At 46.9% G+C, this 20,651-nt stretch overlaps 3 protein-coding genes across 5 annotated transcripts; 1 reads left to right on the forward strand and 2 right to left on the reverse strand.

Annotated features, from left to right (window-relative positions):
* Positions 1-598: 598 nt before the first annotated feature.
* PCYOX1 (prenylcysteine oxidase 1) lies at positions 599-9,221 on the forward strand. Its single transcript, XM_067532356.1, has 6 exons — positions 599-747; positions 2,660-2,866; positions 3,721-3,895; positions 4,888-5,099; positions 5,522-5,674; positions 6,279-9,221. Exons 1-6 carry the CDS (start codon positions 648-650, stop codon positions 6,935-6,937), a joined length of 1,506 nt encoding a protein of 501 aa, XP_067388457.1. The 5' UTR covers positions 599-647; the 3' UTR covers positions 6,938-9,221.
* Positions 9,222-10,892: 1,671 nt separating this feature from the next.
* On the reverse strand, positions 10,893-13,885 carry SNRPG (small nuclear ribonucleoprotein polypeptide G). Of its 3 annotated transcripts, none has more exons than XM_067532351.1 (4): positions 13,750-13,885; positions 13,241-13,263; positions 11,499-11,623; positions 10,893-11,088 (listed from the first exon to the last, which is right to left on the reverse strand). In XM_067532351.1, exons 1-4 carry the CDS (start codon positions 13,779-13,781, stop codon positions 11,038-11,040), a joined length of 231 nt encoding a protein of 76 aa, XP_067388452.1. In that variant the 5' UTR covers positions 13,782-13,885; the 3' UTR covers positions 10,893-11,037. The 3 variants fall into 3 exon arrangements, with proteins under 3 accessions (XP_067388452.1, XP_067388453.1, XP_067388455.1); XM_067532352.1 differs by lacking the exon at positions 13,750-13,885 and adding an exon at positions 13,548-13,639; XM_067532354.1 differs by lacking the exon at positions 13,750-13,885 and having other exon boundaries at positions 13,203-13,263.
* A 2,203-nt stretch (positions 13,886-16,088) lies between these two features.
* Positions 16,089-19,951, reverse strand: FAM136A (family with sequence similarity 136 member A). The gene is made up of 3 exons (XM_067532350.1): positions 19,775-19,951; positions 18,865-19,005; positions 16,089-17,211 (listed from the first exon to the last, which is right to left on the reverse strand). The coding sequence occupies exons 1-3, from the start codon at positions 19,859-19,861 to the stop codon at positions 17,023-17,025; spliced, it is 417 nt and encodes a 138-aa protein (XP_067388451.1). The 5' UTR covers positions 19,862-19,951; the 3' UTR covers positions 16,089-17,022.
* Positions 19,952-20,651: the final 700 nt, after the last annotated feature.

Consider the following 20,651-nt stretch of genomic DNA (forward strand, 5'->3'; position numbering starts at 1 on the left):
TCAAAGGTACATGTAAGATAATGAAAAGGTAGAAGCACATTTGCAAATGCATTTATTCCTATTAATACATAGGCAAAAATATTTCTATATATAAAGTATCTGTCAGTGTAGAAGCATATATATATATATATATTACACACACAAAGATGGCCCTAATCCTGAAAGATCCACGCATATACGTAACTTTATTTACTGTGTGTGATGTTAAACAAGTGTGTACGTTAAGTGTGTACATTCAGTTGACGTCAGTGGCACTCTGTGCCGGTGGTAAGGGGCCACTCATGTAGCTTCAGTTGCAGGACTGGGGCCTTGACAGTTTAAAACAGTACAATAATGTTTGCAAATTCTTCACACGGCTGCACCCAGGCCTATCTGGCTCTGACCAGCTCTTCTGGGACCCTCAGGGGCCCGCACTCTGCCCCCTCTCCTGCCATCCTGCTGTTCCCCTCACCCCCCCCCCCCCCCACATCTGCCCCAGGGCAGCCCCCCCTGGTCCCCCTCCGGCCTCTCCCCACCGCAGCGGGGCAGCGAGCGCTGCGCACGGACACGCCCCCCCCCGACCCAGCCACCGCCCGGGGAGATCGCGGCGGCGCGGGGAGGGAAGGAGGGGAGCGCCGTGCAGCCAGCCAGCCCTGCCCGCCGCGGCCATGCGGAGCCGCCTGCCCGCCGCGCTGCTCCTGCTCCTGGCCTGCCTCTGGCGGGGGGCGCCGCGGGCCAGCGAGCTGCGCCAGCCGCCCGGCCGGATCGGTGAGCGCGGGGCGAGGGGCGCGGCGGGGGGGATGGATGCCGGGGATCGGCGGCACGATTGCTGGGGCCAGCAGCGGCGGGGTCTGGCGGACAGGCACTGGGGGGCGAGCGGAGCGCTGGGGACATCCGGGGCTAGGGACCGGGCCGAGCAGAGCGGGGTCCGTGCAGCCCCTGCTGGGGGTGCCTCACCTAGCCTCTGCCTGCAGAGCCAGCCCGGCCTCAGGCCTCGGGCTCTCCCGCCCTCCTGCTCGCGGAGTGGGGTCTGCGATCTGCGCCTGGAGGTGGCAGATGCATCATAAACTTCCCACCTACTGCCAGCCGGATCCCCCACTCTCCGGATCCCCCCTCCTACTGCCAGCCAGATCCCCCACTCTCCGGATCCCCCCTCCTACCTACTGCCAGCCGGATCCCCCACTCTCCAGATCCCCCCTCCTACTGCCAGCCGGATCCCCCACTCTCCGGATCCCCCTCCTACCTCCTGCCAGATCCCCCTCCTACTGCCAGCCGGATCCCCCACTCTCCGGATCCCCCCTCCTACCTACTGCCAGCCGGATCCCTCATCCTACCCCCTCCTACCTACTGCCAGCCGGATCCCTCATCCTACCCCCTCCTACCTACTGCCAGCCGGATCCCTCATCCTACCCCCTCCTACCTACTGCCAGCCGGATCCCCCCTCCTACCTATTGCCAGGCGGATCCCCCATCCTGTTTTCAGACCCTGTCTTTCAAGCCAACTGTCAGCACACAGGCAGTGTGCATAAAAACATAATTATCCGAGAGCAGCCTGGCGTTTTGAGCAGGCAGGAGCCATGGTTTTGCATCCACCCACTAAAATCCTATAGATCCAGCCGGGCAGGCGCGTTAGTCTGTGTACAGCAAAGACAAGGAGAGTCCTGTGGCACCTTAAAGACTAACACATTTAATATTCGTAGACATAAGCTTTCCAGAGATATCAGCTCTCTTCTTCAGAATCGTATAGGTAGCCACAACATTCAGAAAATGCCCCACAGTTCATAGACAGGGGAATTCCCGTCCGTCTGTAACAAAAACCTAGGTGAAACCCATGTGATGTTGGCTGGCTGTCTGGTTTTGAAGTTCATGTGAGTCTGTTACTGAGCTTTGAAATACTTGCTGGATTCAGAGTTATGTATTAACTTTGTTGCCCTTTGGATCCTATAGTCCAGCAGTTTCATACCCCTAAGTGATGTAGCTAAGTTGACTTAACTTTCCAGTTTAGGCCAGTCCTTAGAGAGTGACACGCAAACCGTCAGGAATGTATTATACTAGTACCTCCTACAACATATCAGTGTGTTGTTGTCTGAATAGCCCAAGGGCTTGTCAACACTTAAAATGGTACAGCAGCACAACTACGCGGCTGCACCCACACCACTGTAGTGCTCCAGTGTAGATACTAGCTACACGGATGGGAGTGCTTCTCCCATCGGCATGGGTAACCCACCTCCCCGAAAGGTGGTAGAACATTTCTGGCATCCTAGCGCTGTCTCCACTGGGGGGAGGGGGGGTTAGGTCAGTATAGCTAGGTATCAGGGGGTGTGGATTTGTCACACCCCTGAGTGGCATAGTTAAGTTGACAATTCTCTACTGTAGACCAGCTTTTGGAATAGTTTCCTGCTTCTCCCCAGTTAATATGCAGCTGAAGGGCTGTGGTTTTAAAGAATTTAGGGTGGGATTTTCAAAAGCACATGGATTGAGACGCACAAGTTACGTAGGCAGTTTTGAAAATTCTACCCTTAAAATGAAAACAACTAAGTCCCCATAGTCCAAACGATAGAGACAGCGCTGGAGGAAGAGAGCCACAACTGACACTAACATGAGAGCTGCCTGAATTCAGAGACTTGGAATGTATCTGCGGAAATGAACTAAAATGACTTCCTTCTAAAATGTCTCTTCAGCCATTATCGGAGCTGGTATTGGGGGCACATCAGCAGCCTATTTTCTACGCCAGAAATTTGGGAAAGACCTACAGATTGATGTGTTTGAGAAAGGCACAGTGGGAGGCCGTTTGGCTACTATAAATGTGGAAGGAAAAGACTATGAAGCAGGAGGATCCATCATCCATCCCCTTAACCTACATATGAAGCATTTTGTCAAGGAGCTAGGTATGTGAGTTTCTCCTGAAGAGTAAATACAATACTGTGTTGGATGTGAATACAGGGGTGTATTCCATCACATCTGCCCAGCTAACAAAACTGTTTAGCATCTCCTTGGTTTTGAGGCTGGCAAGCTTCAGTTTGTTGATTGTTATAAACAAAACCAATCGTGTACTACTCAGGATGTTATTTTGGGTGGGTTTTGACCTCTTGGTTTCTGTTTTTAAATTTTTTTGCAAGATCCTTTTGTTCCTTCTAAGTTTTTAGGTACTGTTTTTGTCCTCTTGACTAAGTGGGATGACCACAGCAAAATATTGAAATGTATTGTAACAACTCCATGCACTTCCTAGTTATTGCAATACTGTACACCACAGCCAATCTCAATATCAAAGCCACGTGTAGGCTAGAACTCATAGCTTCCCAATACAAAACACAGGGCCATGGTGCTTGAGCGGAAAGGGAATCTCTGTTAGCAACTCAGGACCTGTTTGAGTAGCTTTGATTCTATCCAGCCAAGGACAATACTGAACATACACACGATCCTGCTCATTACATTATCATTTACTTGAGTTCAAATAATCCTGGTATAATCTTAGAGGAAGTCATTTTGAACTCCTGCACTCTTAGGGCACTACTCAAATTTTCCAGAGGCAGCTTTGTTGCTAAGATTTTAAAAAGGAAATAATAAAAATCTAGATAGACAGTTTGAACTGAGACATCAGAATTATTGCACTTGTCATTGTTCATACTGTTGCACCTTTTATGCTTCCCGAAGCAGTACAGTGCAATAGATAGACCTGTTCCTTTTGAAATTATGCCAGCAAGCCCTGTTAGATTATGGTAGATATGTCTCCCTTTTGCAGGACTGTCTGTACCTGAGAACCATGGTGGCCTTATGGGCATTTACAATGGAGATGAGTTTGTATTTGAGGAGAGTAGCTGGTACATTATCAACATTCTGAAACTTCTCTGGCATTATGGACTCAACCCACTGCGAATGAACATGTGGGTGGAAGATATCTTGGATAAATTTATGAGGTAATGATGTAATCTGTAAAGCCTGAACTAAATGACTTGTCCTACTGCAGTGATAAAAAACTGGTAGATACTATCAGTGGTGATGAATGCTATGGAAAAAAATATTAATAAAGATGGGGTAGTTCAGTTTTTTTCTTGCCCCTCTTTCTGTTTCTCTCCTGTGATCTTTCTGGGTCTTTTTTCCTATGACAGTATGTCGCACTATAGCGAGGGCAACCCAGGACTCTTTTCTCATGGCAGTGGGGTAATCTCTATAAGTAGTTTTTGTTGCCTGCTCTTTTTACTTTTTAAACCGTTCTAATTAAAACAGGATTAGAGTTTAAACAGTGCTACTTTGTAACAGTAAGCCCAAACACAGCAATCACCACTTGTACATGATACAATGTAATCCAGCCAATATCATTTTGTGCGAAAGGGACCATCAGTACAATTTGCCCTAATGTTGTGTCCATCACACTGGCATTTGGGCGCATAAAACACAGAAGCAGGCATTGATTTGTAACGGCCTGCGGTGAGCAAAAGTACTCATCCACTAGGAAAGAAGTCAGAAAAATTATGAAAAGCTACAACAGGGCTTTTTTTTAGTTGTAAATGTATTTAGCTAAGGTTTGGCTGGAAAGATGAGCCTCGTTATAAAGGTTCAGAGATTCTGATGGTCCCACCACTGGAAGCACTCCATTGAGAATCCCTTGGCTCCAGTTCCCAAGAACGAACCTCCAAGGACTATTGGGAAGAGCACCATAGCTGATCTCAGTTGTCAAGAGGGAGTAGTGGGACAGAGACAAAATCGAAAGTGGCCAGACCCCTCCTCATATTGATCTTTGTAGAGAAAATGGAAAACTTGAAGTACACCCAGAAATTTTGCTGTTGGTGTAAATGTTTTTCATTTACAGTAATTCACTGACTGCAAGTCAATTGTTTTGTGCTAATTTGTATAGTCAAGATTCTTCTTTTAGTTATTGACTTATATGTCTTTCTCCTTTTGGATAAAGAATCTACCGCTACCAGTCTCATGACTATGCCTTCAGCAGCACAGAGGGCTTGCTTCATGCACTCGGAGGGAATGACTTCATCCAAATGCTGAATCAGACCATTGATGAGACTATGCAGAAAGCTGGCTTCTCCCAGAAGTTTATCAATGAGGTAGTTACTCCGGCAATGAGAATCAATTACGGCCAAGGTACCAACATTAATGGTTTTGTAGGTGAGTGTTTAATTGTCTTCCCAAGCTTACGTATCTGTTTCTGCTGACAGATGAAACTATCATTAAAGGGCTGGGTGTTGTAATCTTTGCTGTGTTACAGTGAAAATTCTGGTTTCATTCGTAGCTTCTTGCTTCCCGGATTTGGGTGGGCTTTAAAGGCCCCTAAGGAAAGGGGAATTACTTCCGTTGCTCAACAGTAACTTTCTCACTGTAATATTTTGATAGGAAAGCAAACTGTTCAGTTGCTATTTGGTACCATTATTTTTCAGCGTGTTTTGTGTGTCACTTTCCAGTCGCAGTCCTATAGTTTTCTTAACTCCACTTTACCATTCTAGCAGCCCTGAGTGAAGATCAATCCCGTCTAATTCAGTGAATGGGATGTTAGGACAATGTGTTTGGAATTTCATTCTCTTCCCTGGCAGGTGCGGTGTCTCTGGCAGGTGTAAACTCTGAACTCTGGTCAGTAAAAGGTGGCAACAAACTCGTCTGCACTGGCCTTCTTTATGCTTCCAAAGCCCAATTCATCTCTGGCACGGTTATTTCTGTAGAGGAGAGAACGCGGCCCAAGCGCACAGGTGAGGTGCACTCGCTTTCTTTGGAAGTAAGAGGCAAAGCCTTCAAAACTAGAGATCGGCATATGCTGAAACATTTGCATGCCAATCTCAAGAGTGGGAACATCTGGTATTCAGATCACTATATTCACATACGGCCCGTCTGATTTTTAGGCTCCTTATACGGGATCAAATTGGGCACCCAAAAATCACTAGTCTGAAAAACTTGTTCAGATTATTTCAGTAAAGGATCCAGCGTGCAACATAGACATATAAGTCAATAACTAAAAGAAGAATCTTGACTATACAAATTAGCACAAAACAATTGACTTGCAGTCAGTGAATTACTGTAAATGAAAAACATTTACACCAACAGCAAAATTTCTGGGTGTACTTCAAGTTTTCCATTTTCTCTACAAAGATCAATATGAGGAGGGGTCTGGTCAGATTATTTCAGTAAAGGATCCAGCGTGCAACATATGAAGCAAAAGTTCTTAGCCCCATAACGAAAATTCCCCTCTGCTTTCCCCACCAAAACAATTCTCATTTACAAAAGGAAAAAAAGATTTACACTCATGCCCTGTTGCCAGGAGAATTCTACATTTTCTTAAATATTTTCTTTTTTCAGGAGGTACAGTTAAGCTGTATGAAGTGAGCTACAATGCTACATCAGGGCCTGCTACAGCCATGTATGATATAGTTCTCATTGCTACACCCCTGAATCGTAAAATGTCCAGCATCACTTTCCAGAACTTTAACCCTGCCATCCCAGAGGTCTCAAACCATTACCATCAGACGGTGGCAACTTTTGTTCATGGGTGCATAAATGCATCCTTCTTTGGCTACAAGGACCCGTCCCACTTTCATTTATCTGGCATTTTCACAACAGAAAATACCAAACTTTTTATCAACAGTTTAAGTGTTGTATCTCCTGTCCAAAACGGACAAGAGGAATTGAAGCAACCGATCGGACCTGCTATTTGGAAAGTGTTCTCAAAAGAATCTCTTACCAAAGAGCAAATCAGTTTGCTTTTCTCATCCTATGATTCTGTGAAAGAAAAGAAATGGCTGGCTTACCCGCATTACACTGTCCCCAAGAAAAGCCCACCTCTAATCCTCCATGATAGAATATACTACCTTAATAGCATAGAGTGGGCAGCAAGTGCCATGGAGATGAGCGCCATAGCAGCCAAAAATGCAGCTCTCCTTTCTTACCATCACTGGAATGGAAACATGGACATGATTGACCAGGAGGATTTAAATGAGAAACTCAAAACAGAGTTATGAGTTTCACGCTGATATGAGCCACAAAACGCTGTGGCTGATGGAAGAGTTTCGATTGCCCAGAAGAAATGTATGATGGAATTGATCAAAGGCTAAATCTTTCTTGCCCACTTTACTGTTAAAAATGAATATATGGAAATATTTTTTCTGTAGCCCGATGCACTCATCACAAATGTTACCTATCACAATAGTGAAGATGGACAAATTCCAGAGGTGTCAGATTTTTTAATTGATCCTTCCCCTATATATTCTGCCCTCAGTTCAGGAAAGCGTTTAAGCATGTGCTAAAGCCCATGCCTATTCAAGATAAGCACTTCAGCAAGTTTTGAAAGCTAAGCACGTGCTTAAGTGCAGTCCTGAATAGCGATATGTTCCTGAATCAGGACCTGTTTATATGTAATCAGTTAGGCCCCAATCTTGCAGACACTTAAGCATGTGATTAAGTATTTGGCAGGCTACAGGCCTTAGTTCTGTGATTTGTGTGAGGGTTTTATACAGCAATGAGGGAGGGAGAAACTCTTAAATATAGGAAAATGGCAGATGGATGTAGAGCCAGGCATACTAGTCATTTTAATTTTTTTTTTTTTAAATGAGAAAATCAAATTCTGAAACTAGCTTGTAAGTGGCTGTCTGCTCACATGTTACTGGCTCACCTCATTTCCAACTGCTAACCCATGTTAAGTGGAGTACAAATTAATTCCATGGTTTCCTAATATCAGATTTCCTTTTAAGCAATTGCTTTCGTTGCCAAAGGGGTCTTATGCAAGCAGAATGGCCTACCCTTTGAAAACTCCTCTCCTAAATTTCCAGTTGACTGTGTGATTTAGTAAGAATTAAAATTAAATCCCCCCCAAAAAAAGAAATCTTCAAAACCAATTAAAGTGTGGACCAGTTTTGGTCCATGTGCATGTTTTGTAACGACACTGTTTTATATCATTGTCCTCCCAGCTTTATTGTAACCTTAACAGCCAAATCTGCAGTATTAGGTTCTGCAGCACAAACCCGGAATATAATCTGAACAGTGAATGTGGCCTCCTCCCGGCTGAGATTAATATGCGGCTCTGAACACAGCCACAAAGAAGTGCAATTGTATTTTTTAAAGTTTATTCAAGGCGGCTGCCACTCAGATATTTTCCAACCAATGCTGCGCCATCCTGATATCCCTCTTGCAAAACCCAACCACCTTTGGAAACTTACTTTTTTGACAGTGTAAGTACACAGTAAAAATGGGCCTCAATAGTGATCTGACACGGCATATATTAAACACTACTGTAATTTGTTTTAAAGCATGCTTTTAAGATGAGTGCATCCAGGAGAGTGTTCAAGAGGAGCGCGAAATGAAAAATTATATAGAGGGCTACAGGAGAATGGGAGATAGTAGAAATGCTACACATGCTGATAAGCACATTAATAGAATAGAATCCTAACTAATCAAAGTGGTTGGGGGGGCAATAGAAACGTTATGAAAGTCAGCTGTCAGTAAAATCACAAAGATATGCCGGCCATGCAGTAGAAAGGGAGAATTAGAATAATTTCAGGCTTTTACTTTGTAAATTGTAAGCAATGTCTCATTTCTTTTGATTGCACATCTTGTATAAATTCTTTGGCTTATAGGAAATGGGGGTCTAGAGACATTTTTTTACAAGTCAGGCTAATTTAAATGTTGTGTATGGGTGTTTAATTCTGGGTAGCTTTCACAGACTTATCAAGCACAGTAAATCTAACAAATTTAACTAAATCTTATTTGCTTTAAATACCATACCAGAACTCCAGATCAGTTATGCACTGTTTGTAGAAATACAGGGTTTTCAGTGATCAGTTGCTTATTCAAAATCAGGCTGCTTTAACCAATTAGTAAGCTGCAGTCCAAAAGTAGCTTAAAGAAAGCGATACTCAATACTTAGCATACATTTATATTGCTGGTTTTTACTTATAACTCTACCTACTATGTAATTTCAACAGAAATTCCAGGTGCCTAGTTGAGCACTATTAATTTGACAAATACCACATTTGATTGAAACTTTTATATCGGCTACAAAAGCTAAGATGACAAAAACCAAGAATATTGTTTTCGGTTTTACTTTGCGCCTTTTCATAGTCCTTCACCTACCCTCAGGCAATGTGTTGCTGAAACGACATCAGGAGGGAAAGAACCTCCAACCCTGTTCTTAAAAAAAAGGAATCTTTTAAAAGTGCTCTATCAAAAAGGAATTTGGTTTAAAAACCATTGATAATGATGTTTTTAATTTGGGGCTCTTATTTTGTAAAAATAAACTTAATGGAAATACTTCACTTGTCCTTATTGAAAAAAATCAACACTTGTTCTTCAGCCATTAATTATTCCCAAAGGCTTTAAATCCTTGCAACGCTAATAACCTGAAACTGATTAGGATCCTGAGCTTGCAAACGCTTATGGATGTGATTAGGCCCATTGATTTCTCATAAGATTGCCTTCCACTATTTATGCCTTCTTTATTGTTTGCATTTCTCTCAGAACTGTGTGCTTTTTAAACTCACTTTTACTAATCTGCATTCTTATTAGCAACATAAAGACATTTGCTTAACATGATTTGAATATCATTCCAGCTGAATTTTCTATGCTTAAAGTAATAGATAAAAATTTCTTCAAAACTACCAGAGTAGAGAGTGGTATTGAGCGGCAAGCTGCATCAGGGGCTTGATCATCCTTTAAACAGTGGATGCATTTCCTGGGAAGATTGGCCAACCTTGCTACTTTTTAGACCTATGCCATCATTTTTGCTTCCATGAGTCGTATGTCTGTGCCTTCTTCTCTACAGCCACGGAACCTTCCTCTTTCATGCAAGGAAAGTTTCTCAAGTCTCTGTACAATCATTTTTAAAAATTTATGTTAATACTAGATAGTGATAGTTTAATCGTTTGAAGATCCTTAGGATTGGCATATTCTGTCTTCAGGATTTTTTTTAAAAGTCTTTTTCCAGTAGTAGTAGTCAATATGTCTCTGAAAGTTATTCAGGCATAATGGAACTAGTTTTTATTTTTGTATAATTAAATAGGTGCACCTATTTATAAAGCAAAGGGTTGAGGCAAATGCTTCAGCCAAGCCCTAGCATAGTAAAGGATTTCATTTTTAGAGAGGTTTTGCACCTCAGTACTAAAATGAAGATATGAATCCCACAGCCAGAGACCCAATTATCTGCTGCTGTAACTCCACTATCTCGAAATAGATGAGAAAACTGCCCACGCTGCAGTTCATCTATTGTACATGTTATCATCTACACTGGCAAACAAGGCTGGAATCATGATAGACACGACTTCATTTTTTGGAGTGGTGGTCTAAGTCTTGTTTGAGAATTTTTAATCGATGTTAAGTTTATTAAAAATATTTGGGAACCCCTTGCTGAGTTATAGTTGTCCACGACAGTAAATACACTGCTGCTTGAACCACCACAATGGAGTAGATTTATTGATCTTACCACGACATAAGTCAAACCATGTTTAATGTTTTTGATCTGGTCATATGCTTTTAGGCTAAATCCTCCCCCACCCGACTCAGGAGAAAGGTAAGTAATACGGGACCTTTCTGCCCTAAAGACATTTAAAAATAGGCCAAAATGGATGGGAAAGAGGCAGTTTGAAATGCAGTGCTACTAGTAACAGTGCAAGAAAAGTTTCGCAGTCTACGATTCTGGCCTTTTTCTGCTGTGAAGGCTGTTGAGACCTGTTCCCAGACATTTTTCACTTGAAAGAATGGAAGGGAAAGATAAAAAGTATCTAGTCAGACTGGCCTGAAAGTTTGTGTATTAATAGAATGATCAAATAAAAAGGTACAGCTATTGTACTACCACAGCACTATATTCCTACAAGGCTCAGCTACTTATATTGCACTCAAGAGCCAAAACTTTCTGGAATATGCACAAGATATTTCCGCAGGCAACTGGCACCAGTTTTAAGAGGAAATTGAATTCATTTACTCAAGTTATGTTAACCATAACAAAATTTATTTAACAAAAATAAGTTTACATGAGGAATGCACAGTTCCTGAAGAATACTCTTTAGGAAACAGGACAACTAGACTTAAGAGGAGGTTTATGACAGCACAAGGCAGGAGTTCACAGGTTAATCTATACTCGTTCCAAGGCTTCCAGCATAATGATGCTGTTTCCTCGTATTACCTAAAAATAGGGAATATAAAAAGATTAGAATTCTATAACAACCAATGAAGTTTTGCAGAACTAGAGATGGGACAAAGATCAGGAGGATTTAAGACTACCAAAAAATCCCAGTTAGGAAGCGGTCTTTCAGCACATATATTTCTCCAGATTAGCTGTTCTGTAAACATGAACAGCAATTAACTTTGACCCATAAGCCATTCGGTGATTATTCAGTGCCAGGTATGGTGTGAACTGTCTTAATGTCCTAGAATTCAGCTTGTTCAGGCACATTTTCTAGCTGCTGCAAAATGGTGCTCCTCAGGACACTGGGGTTATAGCAGCAGGTGGGGAAAGAGTTTGAAATAAAGCCTCCTCCTCTAAAAATGTTCCAACCTATACCATCCCAACAGGGATGAAGAGTCTCTACTTACCACCATCCCGATATTGTTTTGTTGTCCACCTTGTGCCATCTCCACACACTCGTCTATCACTAGATTCATGAAGGGATCAAACCCTCGCAATATCCCTTGGACATGTCGGCCACCATTCAACTTCACTAGAAGAAATATTTGGTAAATAAAAAAAAGTTACTGGCATGCAGCTGTAGTACTTAATTTTCATGATTACAAAGAGATGGGAGCTTTAGAATGATCTTCTAATGCTATGATGGTTTGAAAAAAACTATTTAAGCATACCACATATGAAAGGACAATCACTTATTAGAACTAGCATTCCCCATGCCACAGGCTTCATAGGCAAAAATGAAGTATAATAATGAGAAAGGTGGCCAATATTAGCATATTGTGGGCTGATATTGCAGGTTTAATTACTCCTGCATTTTGAAGGGTAAGTTACATTAAAGCTTCATAGTAGTAAGGTAGTTGTGACCACTGATTGTCATGCTTTGTTACCTTGTACCCTTCTGGATCATCTTATACAGAGAGTGTAAACTCCTCTATTTGTTATGTGCTTGTACAAATGCTTAAAGTGAGGCTATTATTGGGGTCCTTAGGCCCTGCCACAGTACAAACAAGATTAACGCATTAGCCATGAGAAGTGTTTGTAGAGGTGCAGCCATCTGGACAAAACCATTTTTGTTGTTACTCAGTTCTTTAAAAGGAGACTGAAGATTCACAGAATATTTTTAGTCTGCCAAATGTGTATGTAAAATCATACAAATGTCCTTAATATGCATTCTCTTATGAGGTTGCAAACAAAAGTAATTGCATACTAGCCATTACTGGAGATCAGAAACCAATGCAATTAGCATGTTTGGCACCCTGCAGTCCTATTTCTGCTATTCAGCTATACTTTGACCAACAGGGACAAACACAGCAACCTCCAAAGCTACCTATTATGGTCCCACATACATTATCCAGCTGTATTAAAACTCTTTGCTACTGTATGCTGCACAATTCTATTAAGGTTCCATTGGAAAACAGCACAAACCCAGCAGGTTTAAGCTATTGACTCAAAGGTGTAACCAATTGGTTGACTACACTCTACACTTCTTAAAAACATTCAAGAAATATTAGCCAATCCTCTTGTCTCAAGACAAAACAGTACAATATGAAAAAGAGAGATATGTACCCCCCTGGGAAGCCAAATTCTTGCAGCATGTTCACCTTACACAGAAGATGTGTTCCAAAGATACAGATTTCAGCTGGCAGCATTTATAATATGAGTTCACAAGTTACAAAGCTTTCAATAAGTAACTAAAATCCAACCCACTAGCTAGCTGGTACCAGCTCCTTAACTTATCATTCTGTTCCTTCACCTTTGTTTTGGATACTAGCATTCTAGGTACTGGTCCATGAAGGTACCTCCCCAGCTTGCATCAGGGCAGAACATTAATATATTTTGCCCTGGAACGTTTCCTATTTCCTAATGCAAAAGCGGACACCAGTTTTGCAAAGCGCTGGGGGGTACTTGGCGGGTGAACAGACTGGTAGGACAGTACACATCCAGTTCGCATCGCTGGCAAACAGCGGCACGGAGAACACGAGTGTGAGCGCCAGGCGCAGGACGCCCGCTAACCCGGCGTGCACTGCGCCTCGGGGCTGTGCTCTGGCTAACCACCCAGGCGCTGAGTGCGGCCACCCCAAGACCTGCACACGGGAACGGGAAAGCGATACTTAGGCTGGGAATAAAGCGAGGCAGGGAAGTCACCCACGCGACAGCTTCTTGTCCATGAACCTGGAAGAACCAAGGGGAGAGAGGCGCGTTAAGACGGGCGGCGGGAGTCGCCCTGACACGCGCACAGCAGCAGCCGGGCACGCGGGGGGGGGGGGGGGGGGGGGGGGGGCACAGAGCGGTGCTGCTCTGCAAGGGGGGGGCGGGGACACCCCCCACAACCAACCGCACAGACGGGGGGGGGGAGGGGACCCAGAACCCGGCCGGGAGATTCCTGCGCCCGTGGGCAGCGCGTGCCCCATGCCCGCGCGGGGGGGGGGGGGCAGGGCTAACCCAGGGGGCCGTACCACAGAATGGGCCTCAGCCCCTCCCCCCGCGCAGAAGGGCCGCGCAGTGCATGCCGGGATGCAGGCGGAGGCGGCAATAACGGTGGGCCCTACTGAAATGGGGCCCCCTGCCCCGGGCCGGGGCCGGGGCCGGGGCCCGTCCCCGCTCGCTCCCCCGGGCGGTGCCGGATCACCCCCTCTCCCTCCCCGCGGCCGCACTCACTTCTTCAGCTCGGGCGGGTGCGCTTTGCTCATGGTGGCCGCTCACTCACGCTCCGCTCAGCCGCCTGGCGCGCCGTCCGCCCGGATCCCTCCAGCCTGTGGCGTCACCGCGTCCCGGCTTCCGCAGCCAATCCGGGCCCGCGCCGAGGCCGCGTGCTTGCCACCCGCAGCCAATGAACGATAGCGCCGGGAGCGCCTGCGTATGACGTCACTAACCCAATCAGCATGATCCCCTGCGTGTGACCTCACTAACCCGCCGACCAATGAGGGGCATGCCGCTTGCTCTCCCCCGCTTCCGCAGCGCATCAGAGAAGGCACGTGGCTCACCTTCACCGTATTCCTCAGAATAGAGGCCACCTCTACTTTTAAAGAAGCAGCAGTGGGAGCAAGGTAGTTTTAAAACGGGCACTGAGAGCAGATAACCACAAGGCCAACTCAACACATGGCCGGACTTACCATTGCTGCTTAAAGACTGAAGCACCAAAAATAATGATGCGCGGCTCCACAAGGCAATACGCTCCTCCATATTGCCAGTGCCTTCAGCTACCCCTCTAAGTTTGTGGTTGCACCCTATTAACTGGGCTTACTCACTTGTAAAAATACATGACGTCAGCTACAACTAGGCCTGGTGGGAACTTCAAAGTCTGGAGCCAGAGCCAGACCAGCCCAAGCTCAGGAGGCTTGGATCCAGGCTTCTGGTTCGGCTCATTAAAAAAGTTAAAATGCAGATGCAAATTCGGGTTTCGAACACATCCAAAGTTTGGCTTGCTCTCTGATTTCCAGCTGCCAAATTCTAAAGAAAGTGGTAGCTGAAAAACAATCAGAAATTTCAGGCGAAACCTTCCATACATTTGCTCATCCCTTTCATCACTCTGCTTATATGTTACATCCCTGTCCTGTTTATTTAGATTGTAAGCTCTTTGGGGCAGGGACTCCCCTATTTTGTTTGTGCAGCACCTAGCACAATGGGGCTCCATTGTGCATTGTCCCCCACTACAATAAACATGATTAATAATAACCTTGTCCTTTGGTTTCAAGGCAGCAAGTTGGAACTAGAGCTGTTTGAAATGTTAGCAGTGAAACCCACTGGCTATAGCTATAATACAAAATGAAGAGCGCAGGCTAGCCAAACACTTTATAATATATACAATCCAAATCTAGCACTTCTCACTGTGTAGTCATGATGAGCTTTGTTGTAAGTAAAAATACAGCATTTTCATCTAAAATTTATTTTTGAATCAAACTTTTAGAAAATAGATCAGTTTTTAAAAGGACAGAACAAAATGGTTGTGTTAATTATAGCTGTTCACAAGAAGGTACAAAACAGGTCATTCAACTCACAATAAATAGAACCACCCTAGGATATTCACTCCAGTGTGTCCAGCCACAAAGACAGGGCACGGTGGTGCTGCTGCTGTTTATTGGATGTCATTTCCCCCTTTTATTCTGGTCTCTGTGTATTGTGCTCATTTCCCTTGAGGATCAGATTTAGAGCTGTCTCCTCCTGTAGCTGAGTTGCTCCACATTTAAGGCAGCCAGCAATACTGCTCTGTGTCTCAGGAGTGCGTTAAGCTTGCCCCAGCATTCAAACCAAGTTCCTCTGCAGTGCTCCATGTCTCTACAGCTCTGGGGAAGAACAAGATCTGAAATCCACCTCAAGTCTGAGCTGCAACATGCTGCGGAGTCTGATTGTGGGCTGACTTACACAGCTGTAAATCCATTACTTTAATAGAGGGACTCCTGATTTATGTTGAGCTGAGGGAGAACAGAACAGAACAGAGACAGGCTCTCTGTGCAGTTAATTAGGTACATCAGGTCAAAAAGGAGGAGAGATTGCACCTATTAATACCTTCAGTGGTTGTTTTGCAGAGGCTCAGCTGAGGGCAGTTATTTATGCCTGCTGCATGGAACAAAGTACCTGGTATAACTTTTAATGAGAGACTTCGGGCCCTACTCCGCTATTCCTTACACCAGTATAAATCAGAAGTAACTCCACTGAAGCCAATAGAGTCAAACTTGTGTAAAACCAGCAGGAGTGCAGCATTAAGTGGTAGTGCCATTCCTTTTCAACAGACCACGCTACTTCTTGTGACTCATTGCTTCTAGAGAGCCCATACTGGGCTATGTGACCCTGCTCTCTTAGTAGAATTAAACAGTCATTGCAGGCTTGGTAGCTGATGAGGTCAGATGAAGTCAAGGGGGCTGATTCTTCACGCACTTGCACTGGGTTTACACACAGGCACATCTCCATTTATTCCAGTGCAATTACTCCTGATTTATACCAGTGTGAGTGGCAATACAGGCCCAAGATGTTTTAACTACAGAGACTTGACCTACCAATTCAAAAATATTCTCCCTGCCTTCCTCGTCTCCTCGTGGAAGAAACATTGTAAGAGAAACAGATTGATCATCTAATAAATTGCACACACTCCCTTTCAAATTGTTTCTTCCAGCTGCGAAAGGCATCTGCACTAGAGGGATAAGAACCTGTCAGCGCTAGATGATCAGGTCTGCAGATGTGAGAGCAGCCGAGGAGGGGGGATTGTCCCCAAAGCATTTTAAAAAAAAAAATCACAACAGTCCAGGAAACAAGTGAGGCTGGAACACTGGATCTTTGAACTCCAGGGCATGAGTTCAAATCCAGCCCAGTGGTAGTTTCACTTCAAACCCTCCTAGCCCATCACATCGCCACCATGAATAGGACATGGAGACTGGACTTTCGGAGCCAGATCCTCAGCGAGCTCACACTGGCATTGCTCCACTGACACTGATGGAATGACACCGATTTACACCTGCTGAGAACCCGGCACTTAACTCCTGCAGGGCACCACTGAAGCATGTTGGTTAAAGAGCACTGAGGAACCTTGCATTGCTGTTATACCTGTCCTAGGGACAAAGGCCCTTCACGCTCCAGGCCTGTCAAACTGGTGCCTTCCTGCAGCCCTACATTCTCTACAACCGAGGGAAGTCGAGGTCAGCAGAGGACACTGCTATCATCAGCAAGGTCTGTACATACACTAACCATTAACCGCTTGAGGACTGGGGCCAAGTCACTGGTCTCTCCTCAACTGGTGACACTCCTTCAATCAGTCCCAGACCACCAAGCACTTAAACCAAAGCAGGCCTTGAATGGACCACTGCAATACTCTGAAAATATAAAATCACCCTTATCATCCGTTTTCATTCCTCAATTTCCCACACGAATCTCCATGGACACGTCTCTCTTTTAATAGAAACTACATGTCTCCCGCTCTCCCCCAAAACAGACACAGATTTATTGTGCAATGGCTGCCAAAGTCTCCTTCATTTTCTTGGTCATGCTGGGGATGAGATGCACATGATCGTCCACGCACTTCATTATGCAGCTCTCCAGCTGTTGTTTCACCTGCTGTTCCTTGCTCCCTGAGTCCAAGGAGTCTTTGGCTTTATCGTTACAGTGCATGGTGCAGCGAGCCAAGCGGTCCTGCAAATGAGAATTCAGGACAATCAGAGGTTCACATGGCTGTAAGCAAGAGCAAAATGCATTGGGGGGGCGTATGGGCTGGACAAACAAGCTCTGAGACTGTAATCTAAGAGATGGACGTCATGCTTTTGAGGACACAGAACAAAATTATTTATAATGGAGGGGATGGAAGAAGAATGAAGCCTGATGGAGGCTGGAAGTTCATCACCCTTTGCGATGAGACCTCCAACTTCATTTTGCTTAGGCTACCAAACAACTATGAGATGCTATGTGATGATCTACATGCAATAAGTTGGGCGGCGTGTCTCAGCCTGATTCATTGATTCCATGGCCAGAAGACACCCTTGTGATCATCTAGTCTGACTTCCTGTATAACACAGGCCAGGGGACGTCCCAAAATCATTCCTAGAGCAGATCTTTCTGAAAAACATCCAATCTTGATTTAAAATTGAGGGTGGTGGAGAATCCACCAGAACCCTTGGTAAGTGGTTCCAATGGTTAATTACTCTCACTGTCCCAAGTGGCCAGCAGTTTACTTCAAGACCGAGGACTGAATGATGTGTGTTTGACACAGAGTATTTCACCTCTAGGTTCTCAGTACCAATCAAGCTCAAGTCAGCTGCAGTTTAGACATGTTGCAATGGCTGTGTGAAGTGCTATGGGAACTGGTCTCAGCCCAGTTCCTAGCAGGTGCCCCTTTCATTAAAAACGCTGTACCAATCCTAGCACCCCATTGAGGTTCTCAGGAGAGAGGCCAAGGCCTGAACGCCCTTGGAGATCACGTTGTTCTCTGACCCCAAAAAGCAGCCCTTCTGGAGCAGGACAGAGTCAAATTCAGTAGCGTGGCAAAGAGAGGAGGATAGTCCTGTGGTTAAAACATAGATTAGGACTTGGGAGACCTGAGTTTAAGTCCCTGCTTGGCTACAGACTTCCTGTGTGATCTTGATCACATGATACAGACTGTCTGAGCCTCAGCTCCCACTCTGTAAAATGAGACCAGAGCTGCCCTACCTCATGGGGGGTTGTGAAGATAATCACCTTAAACAGACTGGGAGGCTTTCAGACACTACGCTAATAGAGGCCATAAAATACCTAAGACAGATCAAGGCTTTCCCTCTGCCTACTCTGTAGCTGCTCCACGGACAGAGAACTCCAGCCTCTTCACGTTTCAGACTAGCACCTTTCACCAGCACTAGAACTGGAGCATTGAAAAAAAAAAATCTATCCAAACAATACACGTGCTCTTTGCAGGACGTTCTCTTCCTGGGGACCTGAGCGTTCAAGCCTGGTGCTGCAGAATGAGCCTGAATTTAAGACAGAGCTGAACCCTGATTATACACTTACAGCCCTTCCCTTCTCCAAAATGAGATACCCCGTTCACTTTACAAACTCTCTGCTTTGGGCTGTCCCCCTTTGCTCAGATGACTTGTGCAACGGGGTCGGGTGTAGCCCTGGCTCACCCCAGACCCATGTGCATCCACTACAATCCTCTGTGCATGGCTTGAGACTAAACCACACTAGCTGAGGCTCCGGAGAAGAGTCCCCGAAGAGCTGGGACCCAAGAGACCTTTGCCCATCACCACTGTCAATGCTATTTCCCCAGGGAACGACAGTGCTAACCTGCGCCGGGGTCACCGGTCACCTTCGTCTCACCTGAAACCTCTCCAGCTCTTGGGTGACGACGGCCTGGGCCTGGGCCAGAGGCGCGTGGCAGCGCTCGATGCAGTGGTGGACCTGCTGCATGGAGGCCTTGTCGTTCTTGCAGCAGTCGGCGCTGCACCGGAACATGTGACCCTGCAGACAGCAGGAAGCAAAGTTGACCGGGATCAGGCGGAGGGCGCCGGGCTTTTCCAAAGCTGTGGCCTTGCATTTGAACCCCCTCCCCCATACACACCCTCCATTCAGTGGAGGGCTGGGGGGGGGGGGGGAGGGGGGGGGCTCCTGCGTATATTGCAGACCTCCCACTAGCAGGGGTTTACAGAACCGGCTGGCTTTGACCCCCAACCCGACTGACAGGCAGTTTGCCCCGGACGGCTTCTTTGAGGGTTCCCCAAACCCAGTGGGGCTGCAGCTCGGCCCAGGGGCCGGATGTCCCGCGCTCACCACTTGAAACCTTGGAAGGCATGACGCTGCAATGGGGGCGGGCAGAGAAGACCCCCCCCCCTCCTCCTCCTCCTCCTCCTCCCCCCCCATGCGTGGAGAGGTGCAGACCTTCAAACGGCCCCTGCAATGGGGGGGGGGGCCGGGCACAGCACTGACCCTTCCCCGCCCCCATTCGGGGAGGGGTCCAGATCCCTGTGCACGCACTTCAGCGGGGAGGGGGCAGCCCCCACTGAGCCCTGGGGGTGCAGGCAGGGCCCCTCCACACAGACAGAGGGGGGTGGAGGAGCGGGGGGGGGCAGGCTTGGCCCCCGGTTTCCTCCCCCCCTATTTGAGCCCAGACCCCGACGCCCTCATTGCAATGGGTCAGAAAGCGGGGAGGGGCAGGTAGATCTGGGGGGCAGGAGAATGGGGGGGCAGCATAGAAGCGGGGGCTTGGGAGGGGGGACCCCCCCTCCGCTACCTGCATCTTGCGGATGTTCTCCCTCTCCAGCCCCTGCACCATGCTGTCCACGGCCGCCTGCATCCTGCTCTGCTGAGCCTCGGCCATGCCGCCCGCCGCTGCAGCCTGCCCCCGAGCCGGCCGGCCAGCGCCCGCCCGCCCACGTGGGCCAGAGGACAGGCCACGCTCCGCCCCGCCCGGCCCCGTCGTTCACTTCCCGGGTCGGCCCGGCCCCGCCCCCCCCCCCCCCACGCCGCAATCCCCGCCCCTGCCGCAGCCCCTGGTGGCCGCCTGGGGGCATTGCAGGCCGGGCTGGTGTCCCGGGGCCGGAGACACGCGTGGGCTCTGCGCCAGGGGCCCGGCAGTCCCTGCAGGCGGCTGTGCTCCTTGCAGGAGGCTGGCTCGTCTCGCATCCCCCCCCCCAGGTGTCACCGCACTGGCACCACGGCCGGCTTGCAAAACCAGACAGCGAAACACCACCGGGTCCCAGCGCACCGGTGCCGGAAAGTGCTTCCTCGCTCGGCTTTACCACGCCGGTGTCACATAAAGCGAGTGGCCCAGAAATCCGGTGTCCACACTGCATGGAGCCTCATGCACAGGTCATTGTCTGGGTGCAATTGTCGTCTGCACTGACTTCGCTGGTGCTTTTCAGGTCGCCTGTTGTACAACCAGGCAAATATCTAGAGGAGCTGACCTCTCTTTGGGTACCCCCCCCCCAGGGGCGCAGGCCGGGATGAGAACCACGGCTCTACATCACCCGCGCCTCTCCTGTCAGAACCAGAGCCCGACTCATCCTCATGTACTAATGAGCAGCCGTGTGCTGGCCTTCTGTCCAGCCCCATGCAGCTCTCTCTCTGCAGCCCCATACACCTGTCTCTCTCCCTATATATCTATCCAT

The sequence above is a fragment of the Emydura macquarii genome, unplaced genomic scaffold, assembly GCF_026122565.2.
Source record: "Emydura macquarii macquarii isolate MOO-44397 ecotype Brisbane River unplaced genomic scaffold, CSIRO-AGI_Emac_v2 contig_3278, whole genome shotgun sequence".
Lineage (NCBI taxonomy): Eukaryota > Metazoa > Chordata > Testudines > Chelidae > Emydura > Emydura macquarii.